At 45.6% G+C, this 19,203-nt stretch overlaps 1 protein-coding gene across 7 annotated transcripts in view; it reads right to left on the bottom strand.

Annotated features, from left to right (window-relative positions):
* The window catches only part of NFIX (nuclear factor I X), a 258,997-nt gene that overhangs the window by 28,973 nt on the left and 210,821 nt on the right, over positions 1-19,203 (bottom strand). For 4 of the 7 annotated variants that reach the window (XM_063119151.1, XM_063119155.1, XM_063119154.1 and 1 more), the window contains exons 4-7: positions 18,839-18,913; positions 15,803-15,923; positions 15,344-15,480; positions 4,448-4,570 (exon numbers count right to left, since the gene is read on the bottom strand). In XM_063119151.1, the coding sequence (XP_062975221.1) occupies positions 4,448-4,570; positions 15,344-15,480; positions 15,803-15,923; positions 18,839-18,913 (456 nt within the window). The remainder of the gene's footprint in view (positions 1-4,447; positions 4,571-15,343; positions 15,481-15,802; positions 15,924-18,838; positions 18,914-19,203) is intronic. The other 3 variants (XM_063119153.1, XM_063119158.1, XM_063119156.1) reach the window with 1 other exon arrangement.

The raw sequence follows: 19,203 nt of genomic DNA, 5'->3' as shown, positions 1-19,203 counted from the left end.
GGCTGCTCCACAAGAGAAAAAGAAACACACAAATGACAACTGGGAGTGGAAGGTGGGGATTAGATTGGGAAAATGGCATGGGGGAAGGACTAAATAAATACCTGCTCCCTCAAGAGTGCTGCTCAAATCAAATTGGTAGCGCCCAGAAATGCATTTCATGAAAAGAAAAAACCTTGGGATATCCTATCAGGAATCTTCTGTATAATTATTATTATTATTATTATTATTATTATTATTATTTAGTTAGTTAATGGCTGAAGCTCCCAATGGATAGTTTGGTCCTTAGTTTCTGCTAATAAGTACAAACTCTCTCACCACCAGGCACTTCCTCAAAATTCCACGGGCTCATGTTTTTATATATGTGCTTTATTTGTACTGTTTCTGATTGCATTTTTATGAATTTCAACTATTTTAACATTATTTCGTGTGCATGGTGTTGAGTATTCCTATCAATAGAAAAGTGACAAATACATTTAGATATAAAATTAAACAAAATGCTATCCTCTTTTTGCCATCCACGTTTTTTTAAACAAAACAAGAAACAAAACAGGTTGACAATTTAAGAGGCTGCTTAATTCATTGCTGTATTCCTGTGTGTCCAGAACAACGTGCGAGTGTGCTGTCTCAATAACAGAGAGCTCTAATACCTGTGAAGACTTGTGAAATGTGTTTTCTGCACACACCTGGGCCGGATCTACACTACTGCTTTAAAGCGCTTTATAACAGTTTTATAGCGCTTTAAAGCAGTTAAAGCGCTTTATAACTGTTATAAAGCGCTTTAAAGCAGTAGTGTAGATCCGGCCCCGGACTAGGGCTGCCTAGAATTTATGTCCCCCAATTCTTCACTCTGGCTTTTGGTGCCTTTTCCCAAGAAGTTGGTTAATTCAATACAGGCTTCCGGGGATCAATTGATCAACTGTATCCATGGTGCTGTCCTCAAGCTGCAGGTCAGAAGCAAACTGCTCCTGCAGAAAGTTTGCATGTGTTTCTTTTTTGTTTTCTGTGCTTTAAAACTGAGCATTTCTTTACTATATTACATATTTTGTTTAAAATACTCCTGATAATTTTGCATAGGAGTTCTAACTATGCCCTACATTCCAAGCACTGAAATGCTGCTAGTTATACATTTTCAATGGCTGTATAATGTCGGAGGAGTTTTACAATTATGAAGCTGATAACTTCAAGTTGGGCTTCTCCCTGCAGACTATTTTAAAGTAGGGAGTCGGTGGCAGCACAACTACCTCAATTTCAGGATTGAGTTCATCTTAGTTTACCTACTCCTGCCCGTTTTAGTAAGATGCAACTCTGAAACTGAATCTGAGAGGAGGAAGGAGAGAAATTGCTCAGCTCATATCACACTGTTGCAGTTAGGTCACTATAACCTTCTTCCACCACATTATTTTAGAGCTCAAACACAGAGAGATTAGATGTGAAACCACTGGCCAGTACATTCCTAGCCCCAAACATGCCAGTGGCTTTTGTTTCCACAAGGAAGCCACCATCTTCTTAGCTCTGCCATTTCTGAGTGTGCTTCAGCTGGTATTATATTTACAGCAATACTGATCCTTGAACAAATTATAATTGTCAATCAAGGCAAAATCCAAAGCATGTAGAGAAATAAGCAAGAAGTTCACCAACTTACTGGTGCTTGAAAAGCTAAAAGCCGTCTGAAAAACCTACCTTAGAATTGGATTCAGAGCAGTCCACGAATACTCTGAAGTATTACGTTCAATGTGGCTTACTCTCCACATAAGTGGGTATAGGATTGCATCTTAAGCCTCCTTATTCTGTTCCTAACCTGACTACTTCATCAGAGATGCTGTCATAAAAGCCCTGATCTGAAACACAAACACACACACACACACACACACACACACACACTTACATGCCTACAGTAAACACAATTAGATATCCCCAGCATATAGTGTTACATCATACACACACACACACTAGCCTATAGGCATTTGAACACAAAACCAAATTAGGTTTTTTATTCATGCTTCCTAAACACACAACACACACTTGAATATCTCCTGAATTAAACAAGAAAAAGGCTGAGTAATAACTAGAACTCTGGTTTCCTAAAATTAAATGAATTTAAATACATTTTTCCAGGATCCAGGATCTGCCTTCCATAAGAGGAAGGACTCATGGAAGGTCCCCACCCCACCCCCGGTGCCAAATACCTCACCCCATTCAGTAGGGTCTCTTGCCTGTCTATCATTTTCACGGGATTGGAGGGGCTGCTGTGGGAAGCAGGGGGTGGGAAAGTCACTTCCACCAGCGGAGTTGATCCAATTTAAATCTGGATCCAATCCCCTATCTCCAAATGAACACATCTGGCCGCTGAGGATAACTTCAGAGGCCCTCCTTCGGGTGCCCCTGCTGTCACAGATTCGGTGGGCAGCAGCAACCAGGGAAGGAGCCTTCTCTGTGGTAGTGCCCTGGTTGTAGATATATTCTCCACTGGCCTGTTGCCTACTCTGATGTCATTCCAGTGTAAGGCGAATAACTTTTTATTCTCCCAAGCATTTTATATTGAGAGGTTTTCTCTCTGGAGATTAGTCTTTAGGTTCTCATCTATTGTTTCCTGTTTTATTGCTACATTAGAATCACAGAATCATAGAATAGCAGAGTTGGAAGGGGCCTACAAGGCCATCGAGTCCAATCCCCTGCTCAGTGCAGGAATCCACCCTAAAGCATCCCCGACAGATGCTTGTCCAGCTGCCTCTTGAAGGCCTCTAGTGGGGGAGAGCCCACAACCTCCCTAGGGAACTGATTCCATTGTCGCACTGCTCTAACAGTCAGGAAGTTTTTCCTGATGTCCAGCTGGAATCTGGCTTCCTTAACTTGAGCCCATTATTCCGTGTCCTGCACTCTGGGAGGATCGAGAAGAGATCCTGGCCCTCCTCTGTGTGACAACCTTTTAAGTATTTGAAGAGTGCTATCATGTCTCCCCTCAATCTTCTCTTCTCCAGGCTAAACATGCCCAGTTCTTTCAGTCTCTCTTCAGAGGTCTTTGTTTCCAGACCCCTGATCATCCTGGTTGCCCTCCTCTGAACACGCTCCAGCTTGTCTGCGTCCTTCTTGAATTGTGGAGCCCAGAACTGGACGCAATACTCTAGATGAGGCCTAACCAGGGCCGAATAGAGAGGAACCAGTACCTCACGTGATTTGGAAGCTATACTTCTATTAATGCAGCCCAAAATAGCATTTGCCTTTCTTGCAGCCATATCACACTGTTGGCTCATATTCAGCTTGCGATCTACAACAATTCCAAGATCCTGCTCGTTTGTAGTATTTTATCACAGTTGTTGAATACACTATACACATTTTTGTCATTGTTGTCGAATGATTGTTTTTTCTGTTTTTACTGCAAAGCCACAATGAGAAAGATTCTTTTCAGGGCAATGGATAAATAACTAAAATAAATAAATAAATAAATAAATTTTGGATGGGAAATTAATGCAGCCAATCAGTCTCCAAATAGCCACTTAAAATAGGCTGAAAATAATGCTTGCTTTTAAAACATAGATGTCTACCAAAGTTAATGAAAATGTGCCTAAGTCACTTTCACATCAGTGGAACTTACAACCCTACCGCGATTGTATTTGCAACTTCACCATGGTGGACAATCTCAGAAAAACAAGCCCATGGGTGTAGGTTTTTTACCTGGGAGTAGCAAGCCAAAGGAAATATGACATACAAACCTGGGTATATCTTGATTTGCTACATTAGTTATACTTGTCTCTATCAGAATGTCATATTTAGGAATGTTCTATGTTACTAGATATTTAGCACTACTCCATTCATTCTAAAGCCTCCTTTTCCACAGGATTCTCATACGAACATATTAAGCCGTCTCATGCTAAACCACTCCACAGATTCATCTACCCCCTATCGCCAACTCTGACTCGAAGATGTCCAAATTGATCTGGATTAATGGAAAAAGATAACTTGGCCTTTTATATGCCATCACAATTACCCTATTTCTTCGATTCCAAGACGCACTCCCCCCCCCCCATATAAACATCTCTAAAAACGGGGTGCGTCTTAGAATCGCGGGTGTGTCTTAGGGTTTTTTTCCCCCCCTGTTGGTGGTACTGAAATTTGTGTGCGTCTTACAATCGATGGCATCTTAGAATCGAAGAAATACGGTATCAATCCTCCGGGATGCATTTTACAATCCATGTGTTAAGCTGGTTCAGAAGAGGAAAGAGAAAGCAAGAGAAGGAAAGAACAAGAAAAAGAGAGGGGGAGAGAGAGAGAGAGAAAGGAAGGGGGAGAGGGGGGGGAGAGAGAGAGGAAAAGAGAGACAGGCAGAAAGAGACCATTGCCAGAACCGACATTGTTGAGAGCTCTGACACGCCCTTTCAGGGAGAGAGCCTTCCCACCTTTGCCCACAATCCACCCATTCCCCCCCCTAAGAAAATGGCTTTGTTCTCACCTGGTCTGACTCCTGCTAGGACAGGCAGCGGGTGGTGGGTGAAAGCCATTCTCGGGGAGGTGGTGTGGGAGGACAGGGCACTGCAGAAATCCAGCTTCCCTGACTTCTTTAAAGAAGCCGGTCCTGGCAACGAATCAGGGAGAAAGTGCATGGTTTAACAGATGGAAAGATGGATTAGTATTTAGCTGTGCTCTTTCATTCACTCTTGTGGTCCACCTCACAGCCTGAATATGCCCCCTTAGCTAGGATGCAGGTGTCACAGGTCTATGAGATAATGTGTGTTTGGCAATGGCTGTTTTGTATTTCTTGAGACTCTACCTGTTACTGAGCAGGACTACGAAACAACTGACATGTGTCTGTTTTGCATAAAAGGTGCCAGCTTACTGTCCGAGAACTTGGCTGAAACCATAAGTCAGATTCCAAGGGGTGAAGCAGAAATGGTAGCTGCAAAGACATCATTATCATTTACTTCTACAGCACTTAACATGTACTAAGCACTAATCTTTGTGATTCTGCACAAGGTCTAAAACAATAGCCCAGGGAACAAATCATTAGCTTGCTGACCCCATGAGATCACAACACTTCCTCCTTCCTCTTAAAAAGGACTCGTGTTTTTTTTTGCATTTCCTTGTAGAGTATCTCTTTGGGTGTTTGCTAGTAAACCTATTCCTCGTCCTACAGGCACATCTGAGAGAGTTATATACTTCCCTTCTGGCACTCTGCAATCTGAATAATAGGAACCAATCTATCAGGATTTTTTTTTTTAAGGTTTTGAAAGACCTTGGGTGTTTCCAGACAGAGGGCTCCTAGCATTGCCGATCAAAAGAAATTGTGCAACTCTTCCATCTTTTCCTCCTTAATGGATTCTGTGTGTGGGGTGGGTGAGGGGGGGGATAAAGACAGAATAAGCATTGGGAAAACATGGGAGAGTTACAAGTGAAAGATAACTTCTGGACCCCCTGTAAAATTCTAGGAATGATGCCCCCAGTCTCAGGGCTTTTTCAAGCATAAAGCACTCTTGTTTCAGTTAGATTTGTAAGGGGGATGACACCCACATGAGCCAGAATGCTCATTTGCATGACAATTGCCTCCTCTCTTCTGAATTAACCATGATCAGATGTTAATATCAATCTACTCAAAGGCAATTTAAACCTCACTCTCTGGCCCTTCAGTTCTATGAAAGAAGAGTAAGGATCACCGACCTGCCATCGCTCACTTTGAACAAGGTCTTAATTGGGTGTCATTAGAGCTAACATAGTTTGAGAATTGCCTTCAACCCCAGAAACCACAGGGATGCTAAAGGCTATCAACAACCTATGAACGAGATTACATTTTAATAACTCACAAGCTATCCATCTAGTCCTTTTTCAAATGGATCAATTTCCAGGAATTTCCCCTGTCCTTTCTTCATCAATCTTCACAGATGCAATTCCATACTTCAGGTCTTATTCTTAACCTTCCAACAGTACCAACTTGCAAAGTTTGTTGGACTGACTCCCTGCTTCAAAATCACTTGATCAAAGAATGTGCAGACACATGGTGCACTCCTTTGCACCACTCCATAGTGGAAACTGGTATCATAGAGAAGGGAAGGTAGAGAGTCAAGCACCATCCTTGATATCCTTGACCTCAAAACTCACAGCTCCTCCCCCTGCTCAAAAGCTATGTGTGTGGTTGTGCAAATCCCGAGAAACAGAACTAAAATAGCTATAGAAAACCCAAGAATTCCCATTCTGCCATCTGTGATGGAACCTCCAGGTCCTGGGCAGAATCTAAGAAATCAAAATGGTATTCCCCAGACTTTCCTAGCCCAAAGTGATTTTGCATATCTGCTTATCACAGAAATACCATTATGTGCAAGGGAAACTTCCACTAAACCAGTAATTAAATCAGTACAAGAACATATTACAGGGTGTGGGTTATATCTGGAGGACCAAAGCAGTTTCTGGGATTCAGTTATATGTGGACTGCAGGTTAGAGGCAGAGAACCGCAAAATGTGTTGGTTGGCCCTGAAACAAGTATAGTAACTCCTCCATTTCCTCCTCCCCCTTCTTTTAAAGAAGTACATTACCCTTGCTATTTGTAAGAGCTAAGGGCCAAACTAACGAAATGTAGGAATTACATGAATGGATCTCCTAACTTCTTTATTTTTTACCTTAAGGCAGCTGCTGGGGTCGCCAGACTATTTTGCGCCCTAGGCAGGTGTGCCGTACTGAAGCCGCTGCTGAGCCCCCCAACCCCTAGTGTCCTGGCTTCGAAGCCAGGAGTGGGCACTGGGGTTGGGGGGGTGGCGGCTTCAGAACAGCGCACCCGGAAGCGGCTTCCGGGCGCGCCGTTCGGCGCCCTCCTTCGCTTGGCGCTCTAGGCCGCCGCCTGAGCTGCCTCTATGGCAGTGCCAGCCCTGAGCGTTTAACCCTTACCACATTAGTTTTCAGATCTAATGCTAAAGCTAACAGCACCTTCAAGGGTGGGTTTGGATAGGATTTCAATCTGGGAAAGGGCCCAGGGAAGGGGAGGTTTAAGAACCAACCCCCCAGCCCCACTGCTTCAACTAAAACTGGAATCACCAGCAGTTGCTTTAAAATAAAAATGAAAATGTCAAAGAAATGTTATCATGAAGCTGTGCTTCATATAGTTTAGTTCTAACATATGTCACAGAGAATAACTTTTTTGGTGTAATGGGAGCTTCCTCCTACACTAATGGTACTAGCTCTGAAATAATGGTGATGCTTGCAGAAATGCAATTGGGAAGGAAGAGCTCACTGCAAAGGAGACAGCTTTGCACTAGGCAGAAAAAAAGGGGGAGATGTATGCTCCAGTGTTGGAGGTGGGGACTTCATGCCGTTTAACAACAACAACTACGATGAATGGGGTTATTGAAATGGCAGGACATCACTGAAGGAGAAAGAATAGCCTTGCACCGTTTATTCCAGGGTTACATGAGCACATATGAAGCACAGCTCTTGCGAAAAATGCAAGAGGAGCTAGTGGCAGGCTCATACAAGCATACTCATCTCGATTAGAGAAGTGCTGTTTGCACATCTGGGTACCTCCAGAAAATCTGGGTGGCAACAGAAACAAGCAAGCAAGCAAGCAAGCAAACAAGGAATACGCGCAAGAAGCGGAGGGCATGTAATTCACACTCTGCATTCTCTCCACAAACCCTCAACACCGAGAAGGTGAACCGACAAATCCAAACTTTTAACATTTCATTTGATTCAAATCTCTTATTCTTAAGACAGCCACTTGAGTAGAGGTTTTGCTGGGGGGTTTCCCAAGTATCTAGACATTAAGAGCCAAATGGACTATTTCAATAACAATGGACTGCGCTGTTGGGAGAGATGGCCAAACCATTTCATTTGGCCGTTCCTGAGTTGTGCCTAGATGTGCTGTGCTCCTGCTCTTAAGGTTTCGCAAGACAGAGGAATATTACCTGACTGTTCAGTGAATAACTCATCTTGCAGTCTTATTACTAGCCTGAATATGTCTAGCGTCAATGTATACTGCTGCCCTCAGCATGTCTCCCCACATTTCTACCATTAATGAATATTATTCCTCTAATTTACATTTCTGTGCTCTGTAGGTTCTTACAGCTTCAGGAATGACCTGACTTTCAGGCAGTGTCCCAGTCCCACCATGGCTTGTTGCAGCCTACCATGTGTGCATTTCCCTTATGATCTACACTGGCACAGTTTGCCATGTCATCCAAACCCGGATGCATAGCTTGTTTGTGGGCAACAACCCTCAAATTACCCGACAATAGCCCCTGGATTAATTGAGGGTTGCTGCCCACTCCAATCAAGCCATGGCACCGGGGTTCGAATGACATAGCAAGCTGTGCTGGTGTAGGTGATCAGGGTTCGGAAGCTGCCGCTCGTGCAAAATGCAGCGGCCAGATTGATTTCGGGAACCAGACGGTTCGACCCTATAACACCTGCTCTGGTCCTGCTTGCGCTGGCTGCCTGTATGTTTCCGAGCCCAATTCAAGGTGCTGGTTTTGACCTATAAAGCCTTACACGGCTTGGGACCACAATACCTGACGGAACGCCTCTCCCGACGTGAATATACCCGGTCACTACGTTCAACATCTAAGGTCCTCCTCCGGGTGCCTACTCCGAGAGAGGCTTGGAGTGTGGCAACGAGGGACAGGGCCTTTTCGGTGGTGGCCCCCAGACTGTGGAATGATCTCCCTGACGAGGCTCGCCTGGCGCCAACGCTGCTATCTTTCCGGCGCCAGGTTAAGACTTTCCTCTTTGCCCAGGCATATGGCGGCACATCTTAATCACCCACATGTTTAGTTTTTAATGGCTTTTAAAGCTTTATGTATGTATGTTTTGTGTTTTAGAATTTTAAATTTTGTATACTCGTTTTTATCTTAATTTTTTAAAATTTCTGTAAGCCGCCCAGAGAGCCCTGGCTATGGGGGTGGTATATAACTGTAATAAATAAATAATTAAATCCGGCCAGCACCCACAGCATCTGCAACAAACCATGGTGGCTTTTCAATGGCCTGATCATGCAAAACGGGTCAATGGGACATGGAATACTGCCCCACCATGCTTTTTGGATGGGGGGGGGGAACAATTGCTTTAGCAGAGTTGTTTCCCATGTTGTACCCTATATATGAACAGCAAACTTTATTTTCCATTTGTGGATGCTTTTATAGCCAAAATAGCACCTTCCATTGTGGCCTTTGAACATTCTCAAAGGTCCCAATGTGACTGTTGGGGGTGGTGTTAGAGTATCTTGGAAAAGAGCATGGCTGCTTGGTTGGAGCTTTGAACAGACGACTCCATGCTACAACATGTTCAGAGGAGGGCAACCAGGGTGATCAGGGGTCTGGAAACAAAGGCCTATGAAACCTGTTCAATTTTGGGGGGAGGGGGGAGATCCTCAGGGGGTGAAAGTGGTTTCCCACCCACCTCCACCCCCCAAATTTTCTTTCCCCCCCCCCCAGGCCTTTACATCTCTAATTGCAGGTCCCATAATTTTCTTCTGCTGCCCCTTACGCCTGGAACGCTCTTCCAGAACATTTGAGAACTACAAGTTCAATCGCAGCTTTTAAACCTCAGCTAAAAACTTTTCTTTTTCCTAAACCTTTTAAAACTTGATTTTGTTCTGACTTTTATACTGCCTGTTTGGTGCATTCTCTTCCCCTCCTTATTGTTTTATTATGATTTTATTAGAATGTAAGCCTATGCGGCAGGGTCTTGCTATTTATTGTTTTACTCTGTACAGCACCATGTACATTGATGGTGCTATATAAATAAATAAATAAATAAATAAATAAATAAATAAATAAATAATAAAAATGAGAATAATTGCCCAGCCAGAAAATGGCTGCTTCTGATGGTTCTGATGCTCGTGACCTGGGGACATCATTCATTCCATGGCTCCCACTAACCTCCTGCCCCCACCTCACCCCAGTGCCCACCCAAGCAGCTATGTCTCCGTATACCTCAGATGTCCTGCACAGTGATTAATTTCTCTCTGGGTGTTTTCTTAAAGCATCGTGGGCTGACCCTGACTCAACTCCCCAGAAGCATACACCCACTCAGGAAACAGAGCTGTGAATTGTAAAATGTCATCTCAATGAGCGTCCAACGAGGAAACTGATGGTACACCCCTTGATTGAAGAGAGCTGCTATACTGTCTTTTAGGGAAATGGGCCATGGTTTTCATGTTTGCTGCTGTCTCTGTAATCCAGCACAACCTGGCACTTCAGCAGCAGGCAAGGGGGCCCGGGAGAGAAAAGCCCCCAGCCTGTTATCTCATGCCAGCTGCCGAACACCTGATACCTGTGCACCGAGATGGGGATGGCGAGAGGGGCTGCCAGCCAGCTGTGAACACCTGTCCCTGTCAGACGGCTGGATGGTCTCTCCAGCTGTTCACACAAGCCCTGCAGCTGCGCTGCTTAATTGGCGATTTGTTGAGATGGCTGGGAACAAAACTCAGCAAGACAAAGGGGGAGGGCGGAGGAGAGAAAGAGAGAGAAAGAGAGAGAAAGAGAGAAAGAGAGAGAGAGAGAGAGAGAGAGAGAGAGAGAGAATGTGTTTGAATACAACCTGTTCCACAGCCTTGAGGCTTCTAAAGGGGAGGAGACACCTTTGGGATCAAATCATCTAAGCACAACACAAGATGATGTGACAGGATCGTAAATGCATAACTAAAAGCAGTTCCCAGGTGCAAGGCAGGCCCATTCACACATTCATTCCTCACAGCTAAGCTGCACAGTTTTGACCTATATTTAACGTGCTGCAAGCAGAGAGCAGGTGTGGCATGAAGGGTGCTTAGACAGCAACAGGCTCAAGAAAACTTGTGCCACATGTTGTGTGTGAAGGCAAATAGAAAAAAAAACCCCTCCTACCCACTGTACCTACTTTGGATAAACTGCCTTCTGCCTCCAAATGTGGAAACCAAGCCCTGGAAATGAGCGACGTCCTCCACTAAGCCATCCCAATTTCTGTGGCCCTCCTTCTCAAGACAAAGGGCAACCCTTAAAGGATCCATCCACCTCCTGCCATTCCCTTCCTGCTCCTGGCATGAGAGGACCTTCTCAAGATGAAGTAATAGACTTTGCCTGTCTTGGCTTAATGGCTACTGTGGGTCCTCTCCTTCATAGATTTGTTCAACCATTTTGATTCCAAGCTATATGCTTCACAATGTCTTATGGCAGGAGTTCTACCAGTATGTGTGTGGTTAGATTTCACTGACTAGCCTTCCTTCTTAGTCAAAATGCCCTTTTTGGAAGCTTCTCTGGCAATTTTAATTAGTTCATGATCCAGATACACTCAGGCCATTGCTCGACCTTAAGGTTTATCCCTGGATCGTCCAGGGGTCAAACCTGTTCATCTAGGTGACACACAGGGGATCCAGTGCTCAGGCAGGGGCGAACCCTGGATGATCCCAGGATAAACCTTAGGTCTAGCTGTGGCCTCAGTCACCCATTGCTTAGTCCCTATACTATGTGTGCAAAATTCACAAACCATTTCATGGCTATAAGCTTACTATACTGTACATCTTCAAACAAAACCACTTACACACACACACACACACACACACACACACAGACAGAACTTTTATTTTTCCTAAAGCTTTTAAAACTTGATGTTGTGCAGACTTTATACTATTAGTTTTACCCTACCCTGTGCCTGCTTACCCTACCCTGTGCCTGTTTGCATTCTCTTCCCCTCCTTATTGTTTTACTATGATTTTATTAGATTGTAAGCCTATGCGGCAGAGTCTTGCTATTTACTGTTTTACTCTGTACAGAACCATGTACATTGATGGAGCTATATAAATAAATAAATAAATAATAATAATAATAATAATAATAATAATAATAATAATAACAACATAGGGAAGGCTCATTTTTCTTGAGACATCTGACTTGCTACCAAGGTGTGAGTCACTTTGTCAACTGGTGGGAATGCTGGTATGCAAATGCCTAAGATGTCCTGAAGAATGACCATATTTTTCATGCCAACATATATAAAGAATGAAAGGAAATGCAATAAAACAGGACACTGTTAAGAGGTGATTTCTTTGGAAACCAACTTCCTCCCCCATGACACGACAGACTCACAGTCATTCCAGCAACTGGTCAACTAAAGGAAAAGCCCATGCAACACCCAGAAGAGAACACAAGAATTTGGAAAGGTAGTTGAAGGGGGTGGGGGGTTATTTTAGTTGATGTAAGCTGATAACCTGCATACTAGTCACGCTCACCCAACATTCATGAAGGTTGATTATACTTCTAAAGCAAATTTAGACTATGTAAAAAAAAAGTTTGCATTCTTCAAAACATTTTTCTTTTATGTTCCAGAATGGGTAAAGAATGCAGGGTGATGGTCTCACTGGGAATGAAGGGTAAGACCCCACTAAGCAAGCACACAAATGCCTAACCGGTGAATGACACATGCTGTGTCAGGAAATTGCTATTTCAAAATGACAGCAAAAGTTTGCACATCAATCAAGGAACAAAGTATTGCAACCTCCGGACTAGGATTAATTGAATTCAGCTCTCTCAAGTCTCAGGGGCAAATACAGTCATGTCCTGATATCTGAAGTCCCTTACTTAGAAAGGCGAGGAATCGACAGAACAGTCTCAAATGAGCCACGCATACACTCTCCTACTGGGCTACGGATGGTGAGCTCATCCTAACAGCCAGTATCCCCTGTCCATTTGCACCTGTAACAATTCCATCCATTCTAATGCCGGTAGAATACATTCATGCAAATGTTTTGGGTTTAAATTCTATTCTATTTTCTGACTTTTGGGGGGATTCCACACGTCGTACTGAGGGCGCTTCGATGAGCCCTCAGTGCGCCCCCAAAGCGATCGTGTAGCTTGCCTGGAGAAGAGACGAGGAAGAGGCGTCCTTGCTGCCGCCGCTGCCGCCACCACCCACCTACCTCCTCGCCGGCCGGGTCGGAGAGCTCGGCGGAAGAAGGCGGGGTGGAGAGCTTCCGCCGAGCTCTCCGACCCGGCCGGCGAGGAAGTAGGTGGGTGGCGTCAGCGTCAGCGGCGGCAAGGATGCCTCTTTCTCGTCTCTTCTCCAGGCAAGCTACACGATCGCTTTGGGGGCGCACTGGGGGCGCATCGAAGCGCCCTCAGTACGACGTGTGGAATCCCCCTTGGTTTCAAAACAGTGAGCTCTTTTTCTACAGTTAAACAGCAGCAGCATCTCATCCCATAAGCGGCTGAGTCCCAAGCCTGCCTGGGAAAATGAACTAGCTGCCGCGCACCAGCCAAAGGGCAACTGAATCTCAACACTAGGTAAGAAATCCCAGTACAAACAGCTGCCATGCCCTCCCAATCCCAACAGCCTCTTCACTCTCCCAATCCTGCACCTACACTGCCTTCTTCTGTTTGCTCCCTGGCCATAATTCTCCTTTCTCTTTATTCATGGCGACCATGGCAAGCACATGTCCAACAAATACATGCCGATATCCTGTCACTCACAGCCCCCACATGGCACCCGCAAGCTGGTATCTCCTCTAGCATCTGTGTAGATTCCCTGCCTGGACGTTTCTCTCCCCAAAACACACTACACAAAGGATATGCAGATTTATATTACATTTTCAGGAAGTCTAAATATAAAGTGTATAAAGTGTAGCTCTCTGTCGCTCAATGTACGCAATCTACCTCTCTTCTATTATTGCCAGCACACAGCACTCCACTTCTGAAATCTCTTCATTGGCTTCCAATTCACTTCAGAATCCAATATAAACTTCTCCTGTTGACCTACAAAGCTTTTCACTGTCTAGCTCCTTCCTCTCTCTCCTCTCTCATCTTACACTATTGCCCCGCTCGTGCTCTTCGCTCCTCTGACGCCATGTTTCTCGCCTGCCCAAGGGTCTCTCCTTCCCTTGCTCGGCTTCGTCCATTTTCTTCTGCTGCCCCTTACGCCTGAAACGCTCTTCCAGAACATTTGAGAACTACAAGTTCAATCGCAGCTTTTAAAGCTTTTAAAGCTCAGCTAAAAACTTTTCTTTTTTCTAAAGCTTTTAGAACTTGATTTTGTTCTGACTTTATACTGCTAGTTTTACCCTACCCTGTGCCTGTTTGGTGCATTCTCTTCCCCTCCTTATTGTTTTATTATGATTTTATTAGAATGTAAGCCTATGCGGCAGGGTCTCGCTATTTACTGTTTTACTCTGTACAGCACCATGTACATTGATGGTGCTATATAAATAAATAAATAAATAATAATAATAATAGAATACTTTGGTACATAGTATCCCAATGGCCTCTTCTTCCTTCCATGCTCTGGAGTTCTAGGCCCTGCTGCAGCCCTTCAGTTGGCCTGTGCCCACAACTGCAATATTAAGTTCTGTAGTCCTTGCTCTCAAACCACAGCCTTGCTGATCCTGGGTTCCGCCTCCCCTTTAGTCATCCCCTTTCCCCCTATTCAGTCCTCACGTCCTCTTCCACTACTTGGTCCTCACCTTCTCTTCCCTTATTTTAGGCCTGGGCTTGTGTGGAGCAGAGTGGTAAGCGGCAGTTACTGCAGCCGAAACTCTCCCCACGGCCTGAGTTCGATCCCAGCGGAAGCTGGTTTCAGGCAACCGGCTCAGGTCGACTCAGCCTTCCATCCTTCCGAAGTCGGTAAAATGAGTACCCAGCTAGCTGGGGGAAAGGTAACTGCGACTGGGGAAGGCAATGGCGAACCACCCCGCTACAAAGTGTGCCAAGAAAACGTCAGCGAAAGCAAGCGTCCCTCTAGGAGTCAGCAATGACTCAAGTGCTTGCACGACAGGTTCCTTTCCTTTCCTTTCCCAAGTTCACCCTTGTCAACTGCAACTGGGGAAGGCAACAGCAAACCACCCCGCTACAAAGTGTGCCAAGAAACCGTCAGCGAAAGCAGGCGTCCCTCTAGGAGTCAGCAATGACGCAAGTGCTTCCACGACAGGTTCCTTTCCTTTTCCTCCCCTCTAAACGTGCATTTGAGGATTTGTCGATTAAATAGGGCTGCCTGAGCAACAACGTCTCAGTTTTCTTTGAAGTGTTCCTCCCCAGACTTCGTAATCTGTAGGGAGTCAACTCTCCAAGTAGAGCACCTTTGAAACCTTGGGGCGGCTGCCACTTGCCTTGCACCTTCTTTAAGTAGTGCAGCCTACGATACCGCAAAGGGGAACATGTCAGGAGAGAGAAGGATTTGCCTGTGGTAGCCTTTCCTTTCCTTTTTTCTGGTAAACTGAAGCGTTATCTAGAAAGGTGACGATCATATTGGAGGAATGAAATTCACAACAGATCAACTGCTTCTAGGAGGGAGATTTGTGCAGCCCCCATGGGGATGGTACATGAAGGGCAGAGGTCAGCCTAGTCTCTCCTGGTTTTGTTTCCCATCTCAATCTATACCAGTTGGCGAGGCAAAATTGGCGCCCCCTACCTGCATCCACATCGTTGGGCCACCCACTGGACTGGCTGCTGCCAGCTGCTGGGGACCGCCCCGTCCCAGGGTAGAACACATCATCTACCGGGCTCTCCATCTCGCTGTCATCTATCGACTTCGGACGCTTGGTGGAACTGCAAGGGAACAGACCAGAGAGGGGCATACCATAAGCAACAGGGAGTGAGAAGATATGGTACCAGAGCCTGGGGCTTTCTTGTCCAAGGAACATGAGTCCAAATCATGTCCCAGAAGGGCTGGTAGCAGTTTCCTAGTGTTTTATAGTGGTGTGTGGGGATGGGTTTATAAAGTCTTGGTTTGCAGCAGCACTTCTTGTTCCTCCTACCTGCCCCGACCCCCACAACTGGGGCTGAGGGATGATTACTACCACAAGAGACACCACGTGATTCTGAGGTCCTTCACTAGGGCAAGAGACTTCAGCCTAACGCGTAGTCATACCTGCTCGAAGGCGGCGATGTTATAGACCGTCTGCCGAGAGCCACTTGATTGATGTTGTAGTAACTGGGACTCTCCAGGTCGGCCAGAGAAAAATTTGGACCAGACGCTGTGGCAACAGGTGCTGAGGAATGAGAGACAACAGCTCAGAGACTGGAGGACAAATATCAAGAGGGAAACGAAAGGTCAAACTGACTTCCTAACTGAGCAGCAGTCAGCATCTTGAATGCGAAGAACAGGGGGGAAAGGGGCTGCGTTGATATAGGCATGGCCAGTGAAGAGGCAGCACTGGTTACGAGCCCATTTGTCCCATGTGCTCCACAGACTCAGGCAGGTGTCGCCATGTTGAGTATCCCTGGGGAAACTCCACCCCTCAGTGCTATTATCTCAGGCCTTTGTTTTCGACACCTAGAGGCAAGTGCGCCTGCCTTGAACACATTTGCTGGCTCCAGCATCAAGGGTTACAAACAAGTTTCTTTTTCAAAAAAGACTTGCTCCCTGGAAGCCGGGGCATTCTGCAAGGGTGTAGCCCAGGCAATTAGCTAATTTGTGGAGGAGCAAAAGCAGTAACTTCAGCAAGAGAAGTTGCTGGAGGCATATGCAAAACAATCCCGTTGAAAGATAGAAAGACGGAAAGACATCTCCAGTGCTGCACTTTCTCTGCCTCTCCACTCTGACCTCTTCCCCCCTCCCCCCCGGAACGTGGCGCTTCTCTTGCTTGTTCGCAGTACAGTATCTGCTTCATTCTGTTGAAGGGAAAGCCAGGGGAAGGCCAATGGATCTAACTAGATAGCAGCTTCCTATAGTCTTGACTGAACCTACAAGCCAGGGGCTGGTCACAGGTCCATCCTCACAAGAGGAGGGGAGCGCCGTCTCTGAGACAGAGGCTGAGCAAGCCACCCACCCACCCCTGGCACAAGAGTGGTGGCATCTCAAGAGGCAGGCCAGAGCAACCCATGTGAGGAGTGCCTGTTGGCAAAGGAAGGCTACTCATGAGTAAATGACTCCTTGCGAGGAGGTAGTCCAGACGCCTCTGATGTGCTTTAGTTGAGCCCTGGGTGAGGGTGGGGTCCTGGAAGCTTCAGCTTCTAAGGCTCAGTTCTAGGCAAGAGGAGCTGTTGGGTCTTGAGTTGACATGGTGCTGCATGTAGCAATCTCTTTGTTTCGAGGAGATTTGATTCTGCTCTCTGTGAGGTTTGTGGAGTGGATGAAACACTAGACCATCTTTTCTGGGGCCGTGTGATAGATAGTACAGAATGGGGCTTTCTTTTTAATGAGCTCCAAGTTTGGGTATTGAAGGCTTTTCTTTGAGTTCCATTTTCCAAACTGAAGATCTTAGAAGTGTGGTCCTCAAAGTGCTATGAAGATTTGTTAGAGTTAGTGCTTATATAACCGCTTATATGAATTAGTTGTGAGTCTCCCTGCCATTTCCCCCCCCCCCCCCCCCTAGTATGTGGTGATCATGGTTTTTATTCTGCTCGGTTTTATTCAGGTTGTACTTTTATATTGTGACTTTAAGCTTCCATATTTTATATTTTACGTTGTACCTTATGGTTTTAATTTTTGTGAATCGCCCAATAGAGCTTCAGCTATTGAGAGCTTCAGCACAGAAATGAAATGAATGAAATAAATAATGAATAAAATCACAGGGCATTTTTGGACCTACTTCCGCCTATAGAAGAAGAGGACATATTTATTTCGTTGCTGGGGAACATGGGTGGGAGGGTGCTGTTGTACCATGTCCGATGGCTGGTGGGCCACTGTGTGAACAGAGTGCTGGACTAGATAGACCCTCAGTCTGATCCAGCATCAGGGCACTTCTGATGTTCTTATGTTATTCCAGGACATCTCCATTTCAGCTTCTAGTACCCTGCACTCTTCCTTTCCTGACATTGCTTCTGGAGTTCTGATAAGAGCCTGTTTCTTGGATGATGCCTGCATTGGACCATTTGACTGCGCTTCTGATCTCTGCCTGCCTTTTGACCTTCGAAATATATTTGGTCCATAAACTGTCTCAGGACTGAACCTGAACCAGCCATAGCTGGACACCACCTCTTGGCATTGCACATGCTGATTTGGTGTGTCTGAAATTCATAAGCTTTTCTGTCAGAAAGTAGTTTTAGTTTTGAACCCATAGAACAAGAAACACTGAGCAAGTGAGACAAATCCCTTTTTGACAATACTAACTTTTCCAGGTATGGAATCCTAAAATTGGGAGAGAGCCCCCATTTTAACACCAGTTTTCACTGTGGAATTCTGATGTTGCCCTTTCCCTGCTCATAGAATCATAGAATAGCAGAGTTGGAAGGGGCCTACAAGGCCATCGAGTCCAATCCCCTGCTCAACGCAGGAATCCACCCTAAAGCATCCCTGACAGATGCTTGTCCAGCTGCCTCTTGAAGGCCTCTAGTGTGGGAGAGCCCACAACCTCCCTAGGGAACTGGTTCCATTGTCGTACTGCTCTAACAGTCAGGAAGTTTTCCCTGATGTCCAGCCGGAATCTGGCTTCCTGTAACTTGAGCCCGTTATTCCGTGTCCTGCACTCTGGGAGGATCGAGAAGAGATCCTGGCCCTCCTCTGTGTGACAACCTTTCAAGTATTTGAAGAGTGCTATCATGTCATTCAAGGTTTGACCAATGTAAATACACTGTGTGGGTGGGAGAGGCCAGCGTTGCTGCTGGGGCAACGTCGATGCTAGGAGAAATGGCCCTTACAGGGAATGTGAATGCTGAGGACATTCATCTTAATAATTTCTCAAATCTGACTCCACAAACTCCCATTTCATTCGATTTGGCTTCCATAGGTTTAGCACGTTAACAGGTTTAGCACGTTAACAGGTTTAGCACGTTAACAGGTTTAGCACGTTAACAGTAAGCCCACAGAGCCATTCTGAACAGCAGCCCAGCCAGTCACAGAAGTCACTACCTTACGTGTAACCAGATTAAAACCTGAGAGCGTGCGCAAAAGCCATGTGTCCCTGAATCCTGATAATTTCAGGATCACCACAGCAACTCAAGAGTTTCAGTTGCCTTAACTTACTCTGTGATACTCTCACCAGCTCTGTAACGTTCCAGACGCCCGATGTCACAAAACAGTCCTGGAAAGTCAAATGCCCTGCAGAGAGAAGAAGAAACACACAGGCTGGGTTGTGAAGGAGGAGTGGAGTAAGAAGAGGTGACAGAAGGGAATTATAGTTTATAACCTCCCTTCCTCAGCTCTGAATTCCACTCCTCCAGCCTTTCTTATCTTAGTCCACGGCTTCTACTCTCAGATCCGGCTGTATTTCCGGGGGCCCTCTTAGAACTCTAAAGCCTGCCTTACAACTGCTACATTTATTTCTCAAAAATGGTGTGCGATTCCAAACCAGCATGTCAAACTCTGATACCCACCATTAAGCCCAACCT

This window comes from Elgaria multicarinata, chromosome 3 (genome assembly GCF_023053635.1).
Source record: "Elgaria multicarinata webbii isolate HBS135686 ecotype San Diego chromosome 3, rElgMul1.1.pri, whole genome shotgun sequence".
Taxonomy (NCBI): domain Eukaryota; kingdom Metazoa; phylum Chordata; class Lepidosauria; order Squamata; family Anguidae; genus Elgaria; species Elgaria multicarinata.
This window is presented reverse-complemented; position numbering and strand designations above follow the sequence as displayed.